The sequence below is a fragment of the Balaenoptera ricei genome, chromosome 2 (genome assembly GCF_028023285.1).
Source record: "Balaenoptera ricei isolate mBalRic1 chromosome 2, mBalRic1.hap2, whole genome shotgun sequence".
In the NCBI taxonomy this organism is placed as follows: Eukaryota; Metazoa; Chordata; class Mammalia; order Artiodactyla; family Balaenopteridae; genus Balaenoptera; species Balaenoptera ricei.
This window is the reverse complement of record NC_082640.1, coordinates 156,507,219-156,528,616: the sequence shown is the minus strand read 5'-3', so window position 1 is coordinate 156,528,616 and position 21,398 is coordinate 156,507,219. Positions and strand designations below refer to the sequence as shown.

General features: G+C 41.1%; 1 protein-coding gene and 1 pseudogene across 1 annotated transcript in view; one reads left to right on the top strand and one right to left on the bottom strand.

Annotated features, from left to right (window-relative positions):
- Window positions 1–2,676: 2,676 nt before the first annotated feature.
- LOC132360169 (UV radiation resistance-associated gene protein-like) lies at window positions 2,677–6,247 on the bottom strand (annotated as a pseudogene).
- Window positions 6,248–13,985: 7,738 nt separating this feature from the next.
- LOC132359831 (cytochrome c oxidase assembly protein COX16 homolog, mitochondrial) overlaps window positions 13,986–21,398 on the top strand; it is a 32,352-nt gene continuing 24,939 nt past the window's right edge. Inside the window, 3 exon segments of the mRNA XM_059914528.1 lie at window positions 13,986–14,050; window positions 14,052–14,238; window positions 20,309–20,380. Coding sequence (XP_059770511.1) covers window positions 13,986–14,050; window positions 14,052–14,238; window positions 20,309–20,380 — 324 coding nt within the window.

The following is a 21,398-nucleotide window of genomic DNA, read 5'->3' as shown; positions in this document are numbered from 1 at the left end:
GCTATTGATTCCTTCTAGTGTAGTTTTCATTTCAGTTATTGTATTGTTCATCTCTGTTTGTTTGTTCTTTAATTCTTCTAGGTCTTTGTTAAACATTTCTTGCATCTTCTCGATCTTTATCTCCATTCTTTTTCCGAGGACCTGGATCACCTTCACTATCATTATTCTGAATTCTTTTTCTGGAAGTTTGCCTATCTCCACTTTGTTTAGTTGTTTTTCTGGGGTTTTATCTTGTTCCTTCATCTGGTACATAGCCCTCTGCCTTTTCATCTTGTCTATCTTTCTGTGAATGTGGTTTTTGTTCCACAGACTGCAGGATTGTAGTTCTTCTTGCTTCTGCTGTCTGCCCTCTGGTGGATGAGGCTATCTAAGAGGCTTGTGCAAGTTTCCTGATGGGAGGGACTAGTGGTGGGTAGAGCTGGCTGTTGCCCTGGTGGGCAGAGCTCAGTAAAACTTTAATCTGCTTGTCTGCTGATGAGTCGGGCTGGGTTCCCTTGTGTTGGTTGTTTGGCCTGAGGTGACCCAACACTGGAGCCTACCTGGCTCTTTGGTGGGGCTAATGTCGTACTCTGGTAGGGCTCAAGCCAAGGAGTACTTCCCAGAACTTCTGCTGCCAGTGTCCTTGTCCTCATGGTGAGCCACAGCCATCACACACCACTGCAGGAGACCCTCCAACACTAGCAGGTAGGTCTGGTTCAGTCTCCTATGGGGTCAATGCTCCTTCCCCTGGGTCCTGATGCACACACTACTTTGTGTGTGCCCTCCATGAGTGGAGTCTCTGTTTCCCCCAGTCCTGTCAAAGTCCTGCTATCAAATCCCACTAGACTTCAATGTCGGGTTCTCTAGGAATTCCTCCTCCCGTTGCCAGACCCCCAGGTTGGGAGGCCTAACGTGGGGCCCAGAACCTTCACTCCAGTGGGTGGACTTCTGTGGTGTAAGTGTTCTCCAGTTTGTGAGTCACCCATCCAGCAGTTATGGGATTTGATTTTATTGTGATTGCACCCCTCCTAATGTGCCATTGTGGCTTCTCCTTTGTCTTTGGATGTGGGGTATCTTTATTTGTGAGTTTCAGTGTCTATCTGTTGATGATTGTTCAGCAGTTAGTTGTGATTCCATTGCTCTCGCAAGAGGGCATGAGTGCACATCCTTCTCCGCCATCTTGAACCAATCTCCAACACCGTTTTTTCTTTCTGATCCAAAGACACTTGGTGAAACTAAACTGTGTCTTCCCAGAAGGAGAGCACTTTGGTTTCGAATTGAGCAGTCCATTTGCCAAAGCATGATAACCGTGGTCCCTGTAGCCTTTTTTCTCTCTTACTTCCATTTTTCCATTAACTGCTGGTATCATTATGGATCTATTTGCATTTGTGAAGGACTTTCTTTTCCCTCAAGCTATGTAATTTATAGTCTCATACATTTGAGTGTATGTGATTTTTCTCTTTGGTTATCATGCTATCTCTAAAATGTTGAAGTGCTTTTTTTTTTGAGGAAAACTCAATTTGTGTTCTTCTATACAATACATGGATATAAGCACAAAATTTCCTTAAAAAGCTTGCAACCCTGAGGTAATGTCCTTGGATATATAAAGTACATAGCAATAGCAAATGAAATTTGAGCTCCAGGAATGAAAATGGACCTCAAAAACATAACTTAATATTTATTCCATTGCACACATACCAGTAGTATTCTATGCCTCATCCAGTCTCTTAATCCAACTACCTCAACTGCCTTGCAGTTTGTACATTGGACAGCCTGACTCTCCACATATATTTCATCATATACAATGCCTTCCTTTCCAACTGAAATGTGATAAATTAACATGGGATTTACATATAGGGATTTCTATATGGTGAGTGCATTGCCAGACAACACACCCAGCTTTTGACAACAGCATCTGCCCACATAAAAACTTTGACTCCCAGGTGGAACTGGATGCCATCTGACTATAGTAAATTTGTGGTCCTTGGGGGTCCCCTGGGATCCACCAGAGGTGAGGTTTTTCATCTAATCTGAGGGCTGCATCAAGGGTGTGGCTGACTGGAAGAGCTGGAAGGTCATGGTGACTGCATTAAAGAACCAGTGACTGTGGTGTTCTCAGTCGTTCAGGATGCACAAGCATCTACTGTGCAGATGGGACAACAGCTAGGTTGACTGTGGAGCCTGGGGGCAGGGGCAGGGGCAGGTGGGCCTGTGTATAAGGAGAACATTGTGCTTCTTATTCATCAACTTAATGGATGGCCAAAGATCCTGGAGACCTTTACTGAATATTCAATTTCCCCAAAGTTTCATAAACTATGGTGAGGGCAAATGCTTATGAGAAACTAAAGGCGAGTTCACTATATTATTTATATATTATCGTCTGCCCTCTGAGGATAACATAGAAGTGTCAATAAAAAAGCAGACAAATGCCTATAAAGTGACTCGAGCTAGAGAGTGACTTTTGCCTTTAAACAATTGTCAGGCCTGAAAAGCAAATCTTGCAAGCAAAATCTAACTTTGGCCCACTGATACACAGTGATCCTGAGTTCCTCCTCGATTCACAAAGTCTATTTTTCTGAGGAATATCCCTCATTAATATTCATTTTGTGTCATAATTATTACAAAGGGTGACCAGTGCAACTTTATCCTCATTTCAAGCAGTGACTCTACCCTGGTCCTACTGTCTGTCCTCTCGCTTCACTTATCAGAACTCCTGCGTGGCCGGCGGAAGCTGGATATGTTTTCATTCAGTGCATAGATCCTTGGGGAGAACTCTTCAAATTCTCCCAGAACTTGTTCATCACACTCCACTGCCCCGGCACTGTCCACGGGGATGCAGTTAAATGCTTCCAGCTGGTTGCCTGAGGTGAAGCCTGTGGCTTTCATACCGATGAACTCTTCCACTTGCTCCATGGCACAGCAGAGCTCGGCTTCAGACCCAGGGTGGAAATCCCCTCCCACCCCCGTCTCCGGAAGCAGGGTGCTGGAGGAGCCGGCCTGCTCGCTGGGCAGGAGGGTGCCGCTGACTGTGGCTGGAAACCCCAAGAAGACTTGTCCCTGTTCCTGGCTAGTGTTCACACTCACTTGGCCTCCATGTAATCTGTCTCCCAGATCTACCCCTTTTTTCTTGTTTTCTTTGGAGGTGTATAAGGAGGAAGAGAGAGACATTGTCTTTCTCTCAGATTCTCCCGTGGAGGGGATGGTGGTCACAGGCTGGGCTAATGCCGAGTTGTAACTGGGGGGAGGGGTTTTGTACTCGCGTCTCTCATTCCCTGAGCTAGCCTGTTTCCGGTGTCCTTTGTCTGGTGAAGGGATCCCCCAGAGAAGTCTACATCTGCACCCCCGAATATGGAGCTTTGTATCTCTGGAACAGGGGTTGTACTGGAGGTGTGATGTCTGTTGCACCTGACCACTAGTCCGTGGAGTTTTTCAGGTTAAGGAGGGTTTGCCTCAAGTCTGGAGTCCCTAGTCCATGGTGTTATCTTAGCTGTGCTATATTTTTGTTCAGAAGATAGACACTGTAATCAAACTGCCACTTCTCCCCTCCTTTTGGATATAATGGAAACTCTCCTTTTCAGCTTGTCATTAATATTATCTTTGACTGTTGATCTAGATCCCTTAAAATTATAAGAAATTATAAAATTATAAGTTGGTTGTCTACAATCACTCATTAGGATTGATTAGGTTTCTGTTAGGGCCAGACTGGTGATTTCAATGGAGATATGATATGTACAACCACTGCTGCCTCTTTTTGTCTTTAATGGTGACCCTTGTGTCCATCTTCCCACCGTGAACACAATATTGACTTTGATTCACTATCTTGGCCAGGGCCAGAAGGATGTTTAAGAGGCTTCCACCTGCACAGTGATGATGATAGCTCTTATTCCGCATGCCAAGGGCCTTATAAGGACATTATCCCCACTGCCTAAGATACCAATCCCAATTATATACCTGGGGACTTGGAGGCATGACCACTGGGTTGGACTGCAGACCACTGAACACATTGTAAAATGTATGCCAGCTAGGACTCCTCTTATTTCCTGATGTCATAAGCTCCCACTATTTCAGGGTCCATGAAAATGCTTTGGAGTCTGAGTATCCATATCAGTGCAGACACTGTGGCCATTAATCTTCTCAATTCTAGTTGTTTCTCTATCCCTACCATATTGTCTCCCAAGGAAATGGTTGTAGGTTTCTTGGAGAAAGGACTGGGAGAATCACTGCATAATCTATTTGTCATGGTGTTGATATGTCCTTCCTCCTAGGAACCCAGCGATCTCTTTAGTCAACAGATTCTGTATTTGAAAATTAGCTTTGCCACATGAACTGAGCAGGCATCACTATTTTCTTTTTTCTTTTTTTTTTGGTACAACCATTCTCAGTCTCCTGCTCCTCCAACTTTGCCTTCTTCTGATTATAGATGTTAAGCAGCACTCTCTTTGGCTACTCATCTGTTTGTCTTAGAATGACATTGTCTGTTAGCACCTCAAAAGTCCTTAGGTAAAAGGTAAATCACTTCAGCTGCCCCTCCAATATTGGCAATTTTGATGCTAATTCTGGTCCCCTAGTTTCAGGCTCTTAAGTGCAGCCCCTGACCTCTGTTACTTGGGAGAACTCATTATCCTCAGAGCTCTTAACAAACACTGGTCTGTGACCATGTATCATCAAACTGTTCTACAGATGAGAGACTCAACTGAACTCCTTAAAGATGATGTTGCCCCTTGCACCAGTACATTTTAAATAATTTGTATTGATGTATAACTGATATATAACATTCTATTAGTTTCAGGTGTACAACATCACTAATCATTAGGGATATTCCACACTTGTCAGAATGGCTATCATCAAAAAGACAACAAATAACAAGTGTTGGCAAGATGTGGAGAAAAGGGAACCCTCACGTCCTGTTGGTGGGAATGTAAATTGGTGCAGCCACTATGGAAAAGAGTATGGAGGTTCCTCAAAAAATGAAAAGTAGAACTACCGTACAATCCAGCAGTTCCCTTCCTGGTTACTTATCCAAAGAAAATGAAAATACTAATTTGAAAAGATATATGTACCCCAATGTTCATTGCAGCATTATTTACAATAGCCAAGATATGGGAGCAACCTAAGGGTCCATCCATAGATGAACAGAAAAGGAAGATGTGATATATATGTGTGTATATATATATATGTGTGTATTTATATATATATTGGTATTTATATATATAGGTATTTATATATATATGTGGTACTTATTTTATATATATATACACATAATACAATATATCTATAAAGTAAAATATTACTCAGCCATAAAAAAGAATGAAATCTTGTCATTTGTGGCAACATAAATGGGCTTAGGTGGTATTATGCTTAGTGAAATAAGTCAACCAGAGAAAGACAAATATTATATGATTTCACTCTTATGTGAAATCTAAAAATCAAGACAGGGCTTCCCTCTTGGCACAGTGGTTAAGAATCCGTCTGCCAGCCACATAGCACAGGGAGATCAGCTCGGTGCTTTGTGACCGCCTGGGGGGGTGGGATGGGGAGGGTGGGAGGGAGGGAGATGCGGGAGGGAGGAGATATGGGGATATATGTATATGTATAGCTGATTCACTTTGTTATAAAGCAGAAACTAACACACCATTGTGAAGCAATTATACTTCAATAAAGATGTTAAAAAAAAAAAAAAAAAAAGAATCCGTCTGCCAATGCAGGGGACATGGGTTCGAGCCTTGGTCTGGGAAGATCACACATGTTGCAGAGCAACTAATCCCGTGTGTCACAACTACTGAGCCTGCGCTCCAGAGCCCATGAGCCACAACTACTGAGCCTGCTTGCCACAACTACTGAAGCCTGCGTGTCTAGATCCTATGCTCCACAACAAAGAGAAGCCATCACAATGAGAAGCCCATGCACTGCAATGAAGAGTAGCCCCTGCCCGCTGCAACTAGAGAAAGCCCATGCACAGCAATGAAGACCCAATGCAGCCAAAAATAAAAATAAATACAATAAATAAATTTATAAAATAAATAAATAAATAAATAAAAATCAAGACAAATGAACAAACATAACAAAATAGAAACATAGTCATAGATACAAAGAACAGATGGTTGCCAGAGGGGAGGCAGGGGAGGAGAGATTGAGAGGTAGAAACTTCCAGTTACAGAATTAATAATGAGTCATGGGTATGACATGTACTCTGTGGAGTATATAGTCAATAATCATGTAATGTCTTTGCATGGTGACAGATGGTAAGTAGACTTACCGTGGTGATCATTTTGAAATGTATAGAAATATGGAATCACTGTGCTATATACCAGGAACTAATATAGCATTGTTGGTCAATTATACCTCAAAACAAACAGACAAACAAAGAAACAAACTCACAGAAAACGGGATCAGATTTGTGCTTACCGCAGGCAGGGTTGCGGGGAGGGATGAAGGTAGTCAAAAAGTACAAACTTCCAGTTTTATGATAAATAAATACAGGGATGTAGTGTACCACAGGATAAATATAATTAACACTGCTGTGTGTTATATATGAAAGTCATTAAGAGAGTAAATCCTGAGGTCTCATCACAAGGAAAACATAATTTTCTCTAATTGTTTAATATTGTGTCTTTATGAGATGGATGTTTACTAAACTTATTGTGGTAATCATTTCATGATGTAAGTTATATCATTATACTGTACACTTTTACAGTGCTGCATGTCAATTACATCTCAATAACCTTGGAAGAAAACATTGTAATTAAAAAATATAAAATAAAAATTGTATAGATAAAACTTTAAAAAAATGAAAAATAAAGTGAAGGAGGCTCACCTGCTTATATTAAAGCATCAGCCTGAGGGGCAGGCATCTAATTTAACACATACATCTGGGAGCCTGCTGGAATACTCTCCAGGGACAGAGACTGGCGGGTGCCATCTTTGCACTCTCCCTTTGCCATGCTCCAGAGCACCAGTATCTCCTGGAAGGGAGCTCTTAACATGCGTCTGCTGCCCAGATCTTTGCAGCTGCTGCCAAAGGCATGCATCTTAACTGCCTGGCTCTGGAGGCCAGGGGAGTTTGTGTTCCTGTCCCATGGGACTGTAATAATTGATGTCACCTAGAAAGGAGCTCATACCCCTCTGTCTGGCACCCAGATATTTGTGGCTGCTGCCAGGAGCTACCTCTACATTGCCTGGCTCTGGAGGACAGTGGGGCTTAACCTCTTGGGTCCCACAGGACTGTAGCCAACAGAGAAAGAGTTCTTAAACAGCTACCACCCCCAGGACACAGCAAAAGGCAACAAACCCAAAAGCTTGATCTTTCTGTGAAGGAAGCCTATTAGCTAATCATTATGACTGTGACCTGAGGGGCAGGCCTCTAACTAAATATGCATCTAAGGGCTGACTATAATCCTTTTCAGAGACCTTGGAGGGCAGGCACTATCTTAAAGCTCTCCCTCTGCTACACTCCAGTGCACTCGTGTCTCCTGGAGGGGAGTTTTACATGCTGCTGGTGACTTAGTTTTTTATGTCTGGTGGCCTGGTTTTTGCAGCTGCCACCCATGGGACACCCCTTGTTCACCTGGCTCTGGGGGACAGTGAGGGGGGTGGGGTGGCTTGTATTCCCATCTCTCCCCTGCTTAGAAATCCCCTAGAAGTTTCCAGCTGCCTGTAGGATTCAGTCCAAAATACTCAACACCGCTTATAATGCACTGCATGCTCTAATTCCTGCCTACTTTCTCCAAACTCATTTCACTCCACACTCCATGCTTTCTCTCTGATCCCTCTCCTCCCTGGCCTTTCAGTTACTCAAAAATACCAGATTCTTTACCTTAGGGTCTTCCTACAAATTTTAAAGTTTGTGTATTTCCTCCCCCACTGATTTTTGGGCTAAATTCTCAACTTAGTGTTATTTCCCCAGATGCCTTCTGTATTTTCAAGCTTGTTTGGTCCTGGGGGCACCTTAGACCTGGTTCCCTAGATGCATTCTCGGCACCGCCTCCTGGAGGCCACAATGCCCCTCAGAGACCTTCTCCCCATAGCCCAACCTGCACCTCTGCAGAAACCTCCAAGGATTAAACCTTTAACATCTAGATTCTCCACCCATCAGTCCATTCTAATACCAACTACTCATTTACGTTTGTTTTCAAATTTGCCTTATTTTCTCATTATCACTCTAGACTCCAATCCTTCCTCTTGGGTTTCTAAATTTTCCCTGGGCATCAACTCTGGGGCTCCACAAAAAGTGATACTTTTTTTGTTTGAGGGATACCCAACATATGTAGACAGTAAAGAACTTTGCACCTAGGGAGGACATAAAGGACAAGCCATAAGAACTCAAATTCTTCCAGAAACCTTCAAACAACTGTCAAAGGAAGTTGATATCAGGTCTGTGATCATACAGTGTTGGGGAAAAGGCTCTTGAAACCATGAAATGGTACATTCCTTTAAGGAACCAGTAAAAGTACCTATATAATAGTTCCCAAGAAGATCTTAATAGAGGAGGAATAAAATTTTGCACTAGACTTTTGCAAGACATGGTTTGGCTCAATTAACATGAATGTTTCTTCATGTGTCACAGCCAACTGCCTAGTTCTTCTTAATGGTAAATTTGCAATTTCCATAGTACTTGTTATGTTTGACCTTTTAAAAAAATTTATTTATTTATGGCTGTGTTGGGTCTTCATTTCTGTGCATGGGCTTTCTCTAGTTGTGGTGAGCAGGGGCTACTCTTCGTTGTTCGTTGTGGTGCACGGGCTTCTCATTGCAGTGGCTTCTCTTGTTGCAGACCACCGGCTCAGCACGTGGGCTTCAGTAGTTGTGGAACACATGTGGGATCTTCCTGGACCAGGGCTCGAACCCGTGTCCCCTGCATTGGCAGGCGGATTCTTAACCACTGCACCACCAGGGAAGCCCGAAACTTATTTTTAACCAAGGTAGTAAGTGTACTTCAAGACAATGCATTTAACTTTGAATTCCTTTTGCTTTCACTAATCTGTACAGAAGAGATCTCTAGCACTTTTGTATAGAAGAGTTACCTTTGATTCTCTGCAAAGTGTTATGGAGCAGATTTTTGTTTGGTTTAGGAATCAGTAATGGGGGATTCTTCACTATATAGCATGGTATGGGAAACTCTTGCCACCTTTCCAGTTGCCATTTCATTTGTTTTTCCCAAAATTATGAATTATGGTTTAGGACTATGAAAAAAGTCATGGAGGACAGAAATGTATTAGACACAGTCCCATTCATCCCATAGCCTATATTCTATAAAAAGTAATAAGATATGGTACTCCCCTGGTGGTCTAGGGGTTAAGATTCAGTGCTCCCAGTGCAGGGGGCCTGGGTTCAATCCTTGATAAGGGAACTAGATCCTGCATGCCACAACTAAGAGCCCCGCACGCCACAACGCATATCTCGCATGCCGCAACTAAGACCCAGCACAGACAAATAAATAAATAAATAAATATTTAAATATTTAAAAAATAATAAGACAAAACATGAATTATTCTAAAACTAGATGTTAATGATCACTATCATAGGAGAAATATGCAATAAAGGGCAAAACAGTGAATTTCCTAGTTGAATAATGTAAAGTACTAATTTTAAGTGGTTTGAAATTGGACTGAATTGGAAACTGAGTAACCAACTCTCTACTTCTAGCCATAGAAATTAGATAGAATGGAGGGAAAGACTCCTACCCCGTCCAGAAGGAGATCTTTGTGGAATGTTGACTTTGAGGTGTTAGAAAACCATTTAGGTTACTGGAAATGTACCAGAAGTCATCCACACTGTGATAAAATTTGAAGCCAAAGTGAAAGTTGAGTTCACCCAGCAAAAGAGGATACAGCAATAGTTCTCATACTGTAGTCCCTGGACCACCAGCAGCAGCAGCAGCATCTGGAAGCTTGTTAGAAAATCCAGTTTTTCAGGTCCCATTCCAGATCTACTGAATCAGAAGCCTTGGGGATGGGACACAGCAATCTGTGTTTTGATAAAGTCTCCAGGGGATCCTCTGCACACTACAGTTTGAGAGGCACTGGGACAAATAAAAAAAATGGAAGAGAGCTAAAGACCCCAGTTGAAGGTCTGTAAGGCTGAAGAAGACAAAAAGAAGTCTCAAAGTTGGAGAAGATCCATGGGAGTCAAACATTCATGGAAGCCATGGGAGGAGAGAATTTCAAGGAGATAGTCAGTATTGTCAAATGTTATAGGAAGTTTAGTTCAAGTTGGGGCATTTGTACTAGTTCTCAAATAGTACAAATGTGTACTATTGTGCAAGCTTCTTAACCTTTCTGAGCCTCAGTTTGTGCACCTGTAAAATGAGTCTGGAATCATGCTCTTCCAAAATTTTAAGATTTTTAGTGAATTAAATTATATACTAGATGTCAATTATGAAACCAGAAGATTCATGAAGTAATCTTTCTGTACCATAGCCATTAAATTTGTCCATAGTTCTAAAACCTAACTTCAGTATTAAAGCTCTCAAATTGGTGATTTTGATAACAACACTCCCATATACTTGCATGAGTTAAGTGATGGTAGAGCAGATACTGAAGGATTATGTAACTTGGCTAGATATCAAGAACATACTAGTGCTGAGGGACTGGCATGGACGGTGGGGATGCCTTGTTTTCTGGATGTAAATTCTTATAAACTGCCACATGGAAGTGTGGCAGTTAAGATGGCTGGGTCAACTATTTTTCTGTTTATTAACACTAGAAACACACAGATGGGATTTGAGTCATATTTATGGGAAAGCAACAGAAGCCATACTGATGAGCTATTTTGTGTTTTTTGTGAGAATTGTAAAATGATGACAAGTATCACTTTGATTTAACAAATAGGTAAACTGAGCTATACAGTAGTGATGCTTTAGGTGAGGATACATGTTATTTGTTGTTGGGAAAACTAGTAAAATAGTCTTGTTCAGCCTTCAGAGGCAGAAGCAGGCCTCTGACCGACCTGTGACCTTGCCTGGACTGCATGCCTGCTTGCACACCTAACAATTGCTGCTAGCAAGTCAAATGGTGCTTACAATAAGAAAGGGAGTGGGTCTTGCAATTTCTTGAGCCCTGAGGACCTGGCCAGTCCCCCGGAGTCTGGAAAATCTTGTGACTCACATGGTGAAATCAACAGCATTGTTAAAGTGAATCCCGAGCTGCATTTTTGCACGCAAACTGATATCAGTTTGTGGCCTGGAATTACAAACGGAAGCCCCCAGAACTCTAATCTGAAGTCTCACCCGTGGGGTGGACGCACCACCCAGGACCCTTCCCAACTGGGGCTCCAGATTGCTGTTACTCAGGACCTCCCAGCTTCTGTTTGGATCTGGAAGTAGGTGTTGGCTCAATTCAGTGATGCATACCCTGTTATATTTCTCTAATATTCTTATTCCTTTCCTTCTAATGATTGTATATTAAAATTAAGTTAAATCAGCTTTCATTAAAGAGTGGATTAAAGCTGTTTATTTGTGTCAAATGCGTGGTAATTTTGCCAGCGAATCCAACGAACCTTAAAACTGAAAGCAGGCTTTCGGCAAAACATTTCTTAAGTGCTTAAATGCCACACTGCCCCAAATTTTATCTCATGAAAATTTTCCAGCATACTTGTAATACTTACAATTTAGTTGCTCCTTCGAGATCATTTCAAGGTTCTTAATAAGTGCTTATTTGGATGATGGAATAAATGGGAGACTGAAGACCTATATTCACTTAAATTGAATATATGCTTTATCTGAAAAGGATAACAGATTATTAGCTATTGTATTACCTAGAATATATGCATATGATTTAATCCATTATTAACTATTCGTTGAGTGCCAGCCTTTATTGGAGTCAGATCCATAAGGTGACATTTTATGTAGTGAAAAGGTAGGAAAAGGTCTGGACTTTTAGAACACTGTCCTTGACATTTAAGATATGAGGAAAACTTGGAGAAGTAATACACTTGACTAACCTGGATGCTGTATGAGTTCTGAAGTATTGAAAGGAAGTGAATAAGGCGAGAGGCAATGCCATATACAAATTTTTGCATACTTCACAATATATTCTCTAATAAATCCTATGGCCCTATATGTTTCTGTCTCTTCACAGAGATGAATTAAACAAACAAACATACAACAAAAAGTGTAAGTCAAACAATTCAAAATAAAATACAAAGGAATCACAGCACTGAAGGAGACTATTCCTAAACCATAGCAACCCTGTTCACAAGACCATCTCCGCAATCCTAAATTCTCCTGTATTCTACAACTGCTCCAGTCTCTTTCCCAAGAATCCAAATAATTTTCTCCCAGCACTACCAACTGTGTAGTGTGACTTAACCTCTCAGGCTAAGTCTCCCACCTTTCTTACTGCTCCAGTCCCCAGGTTTGCAAGGTGTCTCTTTTTTGGAGAGATTGGGGTAGGGGAAGATTGGAGAAATAGGGGTAAGGGAAGGGATTAGCAGTCTTACTTTAATAAACCTTACCTGATCACTTTAAAATCTTCCTGGTTCAGTTCAGGTGATGCTTTGTGGGAGGGGGTTGATACATTTGCTCAGCCCCAGAACCCAAAACAAAACCCCAAAGTTCAAATTCAAACACTGAAGTATTCGTTCCACTCTCCTTTTTTTCGTCTTTCTTATATACTGTTTGGACAACAATGACTTTGTACACCAAAACCAATAATACAGTGTGATAGAGCTCTGTGATATATTTTAGTCAAAGACTAGTGGAGCTCTGAAGAGGAAATAATTTACATTGCCTGTGGAGTAAGGGAGGCTTCAAGAACCTGGTGTCCCTAAAGCTGCATCTGGAAGATGTGGAAGTTCATGCATTACTCAGGGAGTTAATATCTCCTCCAGGATGGAGCATGGAGTGAATGAAGAACAGTGGCAGAAAAGGCAGGCCAAAGTCATATTACAAACGCCCTTCAATTACTTGCTAAGAAAATTGGAGTGACTATTGTAGGCAGAAAAAAAAAAAAGAGAATCTCGTCATTATTTATGTCTCTTAGATAACTGTCAGCAGTGTGGGAGATAGACTTGAGTTCATAATTAAGGTTTGGTTTTTAAGTTTTTTGGCCGTACCCATGGCATGTGGCATCTCAGTTCCCCCCACCAGGGATAGAACCCTCTGCATTGGAAGTGCAGAGTCTTAACCACTGGTCTGCTGGGGAAGTCCGTATAATTAAGGTTTTTGTTTGTTTGTGTTGTTGTTTTGGGGCCTAGATATGAGTGTTAACTAGATCAGCCTAAAGGCAGGAAGGAGATCAGGAATTTCTTTTCTAGAGACACTTAGGGGCGAATTTAATAGATGGAAAGATGATAAGGGATTAAACCAGAAATATTTCAGTGGCAATAAAGAGGCAGGGATAGATGGAAAGATTTCAGGGACAGCATGGGAAATGTGAGTCATGTCACCTGCACTCTATACTATTATGTCATCTCAAGCACTTGACAATTGAGGCTTTCTCTTACTCACCCTGGCAAATGGCACACATGGTGGGGGGGTCTGTTTCCCAAGCTACCCATGGTTCATTCGTGTGCCCATTAGTTTGCCAGCCTCTTTAAGGCAGGGATCATATCTTTTCTTCTCTGTGTCCCACAGAAAGGTGTGCTGGATGGTTGATGAATGAGTGGAAACTATACATTCATAAATGACTGAAGATTACACGCAACCTGGCAATAAAAGCACTAGCATTAAAAATTCACGGATAGCAAGACAGTACACCAATAAACATTAAACCTAAACTTTCGCAGCACTCTTCCCCCCCATCTTTTTTAAGCTGGTAAACTACCCATCCCACACATAACTATAGAGGCTAGAGTACTGGCTTCAAAGTAACTTTTTTAAAACAGATTTTATTGAGCTGATTTTATGTGCCAGGGAGTGTTCTGAGAAGAGACACAGAACACAGGAGCTACAGGTTTCTATATCGTTTGACGATTACTACAAACACGACGTTAAGTCCCCAAGTCCCGATTGCAAACCATCTTGCCGGACCAAACCTCTGACGCTCGAATTTCCGGGGGGAAGCGTGAGTATGTTACTACGGATCGATTGCTTTGGCCTGGCGGAAACCTATCTGGAAGGGCCCTGCGCTGGGAGGCAAAGGAAAGGAGGTTAGTAAAGGACGTACTCCGGTGAAGGGACCCAGAGCCACTGAGATTCGGGAGGCCACGCTGGCCTGTTTGGGTGGGTTTCCAAGCGGGTCGGAGAGTTCAGTCATGTTCGCCCACGCGGTGAAGCGCGCCCTGCGCAAGAATAAGACCCTTCGCTACGGAGTTCCCATGTTGGTGAGCGCAGTGAGAAAAAAGTGGGGGAGGGATTCCGGAAGGGGTGGGACCACAAGTCTCGCTGGAAGGAGAGGGCGGTGAAACTGTAACGCGTGCGACCCGGAACGGCAGTCTGGGCTAGGAAGGGGCTGGCGTTTAGGCCGTCTTAGTCTCCTAGTCTCTCCCCGCGCTGGTTGTGGGATCTCGAGTCCCCCTTTTACCTCTTTGGTAGTTACCTGGATGTGCTTCTGAGAGTGATGTCAGAACCAGATTTTAACCCAAGTCTGGATGATTACTAAACTTCCATCCTCCCCCGCTCCGCGCCCGCCCGCCCCCAGCTACAGCTTGACGATACTCTGGATCATTGGAACTAGTTGTATTTACTTAATTTAACTATACATTTTCGGGCATCTTTAGTTTTCACCTTCTTAGTTTGTGAACTGGCTTAATTCTTCCAGGGTTGTTATGAATTAAATAAATCCTTGTGAGTTGAATGTAGCACATTGTAGCAGCCCTCAAAAGACGGTCGCTGAATTATAGTTGATATTTTTAAAGCACGTTGAAAGTAGTTTTGGTGTCTGTTTCTTTGCATCCGCTCCTACATACACTGCGTTCCCAGAAGGTCGCATTAGTCTTGAAAATTTCGTTCGATGTTGGCTTAACACAACACCAACCCGAGTTGGAGTCCAGCGAGACCACTCATTTTCTTTTCAGTTTGACCTTGGCAAGTTACTTTGCTTCAGCAAGCCTTGATGTCATAGTAAATGAAACAATTTAAATATAAAGCATGTGGACAAAGTCCACTTTCTTTTAAATAGTTTATTACTTTGGTATGGATTTGGTACAGGTGAAGTTACCAGCTTTTGCATTTAAGCAGGACTAAACGAAAGAAGGACCTTAGAAAAGTAATGAGTTTTTTACTCATCTTTGATGAATGTGGATTTCTTTCTAAACTTTGGAAACTCCTTTTTATCTATCTTTTTTAAAGTTTAAAGAAAACTGTTTATAAGACAACCACTAGTTGTCTAACCATTAGTTAACCACTAATCTACTTTTGTCTATAGATTTAATAGAATAATACAACTTATGGTCTTTTGTGACTTTGTTCACTTAGCATAATGCTTTCAAGGTTCATTCATGTAACGTATCAAAACTTCATTCCTTTTAATGGCTAATATTCCATCAGTTGGAATATTTATTTTTCATTGATGAACATTTAGGAGGTTGTTTTCATTTCTTGGCTATTATGAATAATGCTGCTATGAATATTCATGTACAGATTTTTGTATGGATGTGTTTTCATTTCTCTTGAGTAAATACCTAGTAGTAGAATTGCTGGGTCATATGGTAACTCCATGTTTAACATTTTGAGGAACTGCCAAGCTGTTTCCCAAAAACTACATCATTTTACATTCCCACCAGCAATATACAAGGCTTCTGATTTTTCCATTCTTGCCAACAGTTTTCATTGTCCACTTTTTTTTTTTTAAATAAACCCTTACTAGTGGGTGTGAAGTGGTCTCTCACTGTGGTTTTGATTTGCATTTCCCTAATGACTAATAATGCAGGACATTTGTTCATACAGTGGATTATTGGTTATCTGTATATCTTCTTTGGGGAAATGTCTATTCAAGTCCTTTGCCCATTTCTAAATGGGGCTGTTATTCTTTTTATTGGGCAGAGGTTTTCTTAAACACCTGGAACCAGTAAGTTTCCCAGTCTTTGTCAAGGGGCTCTGTGTGCTTGATCGGGTATGCCTTCAATACTCAGGCAGGTTACAAACTGCTTCAAGCTGTTACTTCTTGCTTGCTCAGAGCCTCAAGGTTAGCCATAGGTGAGTGTTTAGGGCCTTCTCAGATCTCTCCTGAGCTTACATACTGCTTTGGGCATGTGGACAGTTCTGCTCATGTGCATGTCCTTCCAGAGTGTCAGGAATATGTTTGAGCTTTTCAGAGTCCTCTATGGACACCTTATGCCTCATATTTTCCTTTTGTTTTTTGGTTAGACTATTCCTTGCCCTGTTATCTACCACCTCAGGCAGTATGATGTTAAACAATGGCCTCTGAATTTTTTCAGCAAACACTTCCAGGGAGAAGTCTGTTTGCTCTAGTTGAGCTGCAAGTCAGGAAAACTAAAGACAGCCTTGTGAGTGGGTCTTCCAGGCAACCACCAGACTGGTCAAATAATGAAAATTCTCAGGGAATAAGACTTTAAGGAGCTCCACCCCATTATGCCCCTTCCAGTGGTTACTGCTTTATATCATGATTTTAGACTGTTGTTTTTCATGTTTACCAAGGAGCTGGGGTCGAGATGTGGGAATAGGTAGGTTAAAAATGCCACCAAGCTTTCTGCTTTAACTGAGATTGAGTCATTCTTCTTACGTAAATGTTCCCAACATTATTGCAGGCCTTTTTTAATTTCCAAAGTTCGAAAAAGTAGATTTTTGCCAGTGTTCTCATTGCTTTAATGGAGAGGGTTTTTGGAGATTCTTACTCTGTTTCACTGATGTCACCTTTTTTTTTGTTTTTTTTTGTTTTTTTTTTTGGTCTTTGCTGAAATTTTCTGATTTTTCGTTTGTTTATTGCTCTTTGAGGCACTTTTATGATGGTACCTTTAAAATCTTTGTTAATGTCACTTTCAAGTTGCTGTTTCCTGATTCTTCTTATAACAAGTGAATTTTTATTTTATCTTGGACATTCTGTATAGTATGTTAGGAAACTTTGTATTCTCTTTAGGTCTTCTACTTTAGCAACAGTCACCATGCTTGCGTTAAGCTTGTGGGTAGAAGTTAATGTAGGTAGAGAAGAGCAAACACTGTGCCCTGGGGGTACTCCAAGTTCAGAGGGTTGGGGTGTACAGGAGGGACCAATACAGGAGACTAAGAAGGGTTCTCAGTGAGGTAAAAGGAAAACCAGGTTTAAGGGAAGAGAAGGAAAATGTGATCAACGGTGTCAAATTTTGCTCAGGAAATAAGATGAGAACAGAGAGTTAAACATTGCATTTAATAACATGGATATCAGTGATGGTTGGAATGGGTCTAAGAGAAAGTGGAAAGAGCAGCAAGCATAGACAACTTGTTTGAGAAATTTTACTGCAGGTAAGAACAAAGAAATGGGATAATAACTGATGGGGAAGTAAGGTCTAGAGAAATTTGTTAATAAGATGGGAGAAATAATAGCATTTTTTATGATGAATCATGCAGTGTGGTGAGCAAGATTTTTGATGAATCACTGCCCTTCAGTATATAAGACGATTGGGATCTAGTGCAGAAATGAAGATATTTAGCTAGGAGGGTAGATACCATGGTAATGAGTGGTCGGTAGTACAGTGCAGTTTTGACACTAACTGTGTAGCATTAGTGCAGACTTCATAGATTAAGTGCACAGTTCTCCATAAAACTCCCCTTATCAGACACCAGCTGAAAGCTCTGCGATATGAGGCCACCTGTGCTTCTGATCAACTGGTTACAAATTCAGTGGTTCCTAATAGCCCCTCAGGTTCAGTAATTCAGCAGAATGACTCACAGAACTCAGGAAAGCACTATACTTAGGATTAGTGTTTTATCATAAAGGTTATGAATTAGGAACAGCTGAAAGAAGAGACCCTTAGGGCAAGGTCTGGTCTTACTGGGGAGGGTCCCAAAGGCAGAGTTTCCTTGTTTTCTCCCTCTGGAATCAGCGTGTGCCACCATCCCAGCACATTGATTGTTCACCAACCAGGAAGTTCATCAAGAGTTTTTTATTGGGATTTTCATCATCTATGGTTGATTGGCTCATTGGCTGTGTGACTGAACTCAATCTCCAGCCCCACCCTTTCCTCCTTGGAGGTCAGGAAGTCAGGTTGCTATCACATGGCTCAAGGCCCCCACCCACTAGTCACATGGTTGATCATTCCAGCATGGCCAACCTCTATGCTGTGACTATCTAGGGACCCACAATGAGTCACCTCATTGGTATAAACTCAGTTGTGGTCCCAATAACAAAGATGCTCCTGTCACTCAGGAAATTCCAAGTGAGTAGCTCCCTCCCAAGAACCCAGGACCAAGACCAGAGAAATTCTTTATTATGTAACATGTGGGTATTGTGATGGCAGTGGTGGAGAAAAGAGATGATGGTGGCCTGGACTAGAATATTAGAAGATATAGTCAGAAATTGTCAGATTCAAGAAATATTTTGACAGAACTCAGGGATGGATTAGATGTGAGATAGGAATTAGAGGAGCTAAAGATGACGCCAGAGAAGCTGGCTTGAATGAAAGTATTTGACCTTAATTGGGATGTGGAAGATTGAGTAGCAGCAGATTGGGGCAGAAAGAGTGTTGGGGTAAAAAATCAAGAATTTTTTATACCTGTTAAACTTTCAAGTGGAGATGTCAAGTAGGAGGGCAGGTCTTCACTTCAGTGGGATGTTTCCCACTGAAAATGTACATTTGGAAGTTGTTAGGGTATAGAGCCTATTTAAATCCATGGAACTGAATGGCATCACCTAGGGACTCTTTTGGTTGTGAATAGGTTAAAAAGGTGTGAAGACTGAGCCTTTTGCGATGCTCCAACAATTTGAGATGGGAAGGTGAGGAAGAATGAATAAAGGGAGGCTGAGAGGAGTTAGGAAAATCACAGGTGTGTCTTTTTGTTACCAGCCGGGGTTCTTGGCCTTCCTTAATCAATAGAAATTGATAAGAGGCCAGACAAGAAATTCAGGCAAGGCTTTATTAGCAGGGGGGAGCAAAAACAGGTAACAGGTCCCCTTGCTTGATCCCTGACGGTGGGGGCCAGCTGATTCCTTATATGGGGTGAGCGTAGGGATGTGTCCATGGGTGGGGCTAAAGGGGTGGCTTAGGTGGTCTGCCCACCCCTTTGGTGGTGTTGAGTGCAGGGGGCATACCCAGTACCCTGCTTTTGCTCCTGACACCCTGTTTTTGCTCCCGGCTCTTCAGAAGTGGCAGTTGGGTTTTTGGTCTTTTTGTATCTTGTTGTGCATAATTTGCCCCAGCTGTGCATGCTTGCAGTAATTTTTAGTCCTTTATACTTTCTTTGCATTTTGTTGCTGGAGGAGAAGTTTGTCCATGTGCAGGCACTGCAGCAAAGGGTCCCAGGTCCCAGGTCCCAGCGTGTCTCATTTTCATTGGAACCAAGAGACAAAAAAGTTACTTTACTTATACAAAGAATGATTACATATTGACATTGGAAGTATTAACTGGTTATATATAACAGCTATTTTTCCTGGTTTGTTATCTTTTGATTTTATGTCATTTTTATTTCATTTATTTGCAGGTAAGAGACTAAATTTTTATGTGGTCAGATTTATTGGGTTTTTAAATTCATAGCCTCAAGGTTGTGTCGGTATTCCAACTTCAGAATTATAGAATTTTATATTTTACAGTGTTTTTATCTGTTTGTATTACTTTAATTGGTAATATTAATATATTGATGGTAGGGATCAAACTTAATTTTCTTCCAAATTGCTAGACTTTTACAGCTTTAGGATGAGAGTAAAGCCCATTAGATTATCGGAGGAGATACTAAAGCAGTCATGGCAATTCATGGGCTCTTTTAAGGTGTACCACATACTGAGAAGGGTAACGTATTTCATGAGATTGTTTTATCACGTGGTTAGAAAATGGAGAAAAATGCTCTCTAATTGGCCTATTTTGCAAAATCATAAAATTGAAAGAATTCTAGTCTTGAAGAAGCAAGGTCAGGATTTTATTCCTGGATTTACCCATTACAGTCATGGGCAAGTCATTTAGTTGGCTGTGCTTTTATTTCCTCATCTATTAAGTGTATTTTTTTCCCTTAGCTCATAGGTCTTTTGTAAGAATCAAGTAATATAATGCTTCTGATGGTGATATTTAAATCATAAGGTCAAGTACAGGTGGGGGTAATGATTTTGGTATTTGCTCATGTGCTAAAATGTTTCCCAGTGATGGTGTGTACTATATCTACTCTGAAAAGATGAGTGGTAACTTACCAGGGAAAATAGTCTATAGGATTTTGTATAATCTGCCACTGTTGGTGTTCAGGTAAGTAATGTATAGATAGACTGAATTCTGCCCTTCTATTTTGTTTAATTGTTTCCCTGTCTTGTTTCAGTTGCTGATTGTTGGAGGTTCTTTTGGTCTTCGTGAGTTTTCACAAATCCGTTATGATGCTGTGAAGATTAAAGTAAGAACTGTCATTGGAGTTTGACATGTGTACATGTATGTTCTGGTTTATGAGACACGAATATTCAGTAAACTAAGCTGTCCTGAGTTTTATCTTGCTTTTTATGACTGATATATGGGGACTTCCCTGGCGGTCCAGTGGTTAAGACTCTGCGCTTCCAGTGCAGGGGGCATGGGTTCGATCCCTGGTCAGGGAACTAAGATCCCACATGCTGCACAGTGATGCCAAAAAATAAAATAAATAACTAAATAAGTAACTAAATGAAATAAAAATAATAGAAACAGCTGTTAAAAAAATAAAAGACTGATATATGATCTTTGGACTCTTTTAAAAAAAATTTTTTATACAATTTCTAAAGGTTACTTTCCATTTACAGTTATTACAAAATATTGGCTATATTCCCCATGTCATACATTATATCCTTGAACCTGTCTTACACCCAACAGTGTGTACTGCCCACGCCCTCACCCCTGTTGCCCCTCCCCCCTCCCCACTGGTCACTTCTAGTTTGTTTTTTATATTTGTGAGTCTGCTTCTTTTTTTGTTGTATTCACTAGTTTGTGATATTTTTTAGAATCCACATATACGTGATATCATACAGTATTTATCTTTCTCTGTCTGATTTATTTCACTTAACATAATGCCCTCCAAGTCCATCCATGTTGCTGCAAATGGCAAAATTTCATTCTTTTTTTATGGCTAAGTAAAACATACATGTGTGTGTATATATATATATATATATATATATATATATATATATATATATACACACACACACACACACACACAGACACACACACATCTTCTTTATCCACTCATCTGCTGATGGACACTTAGGTTGCTCCCATACCTTGGCAATTGTAAATGTTGCTGCTATGAACATTGGGGTGCATGTATCTTTTTGAATCAGTGTTTTTGCTTTTTTTTTTTGGATATATACACAGGAGTGGAATTTCTGGGTCATATGGTAGTTCTATTCTTAGTTTTTTGAGAAACCTCCATACTGTTTTCCACAGTG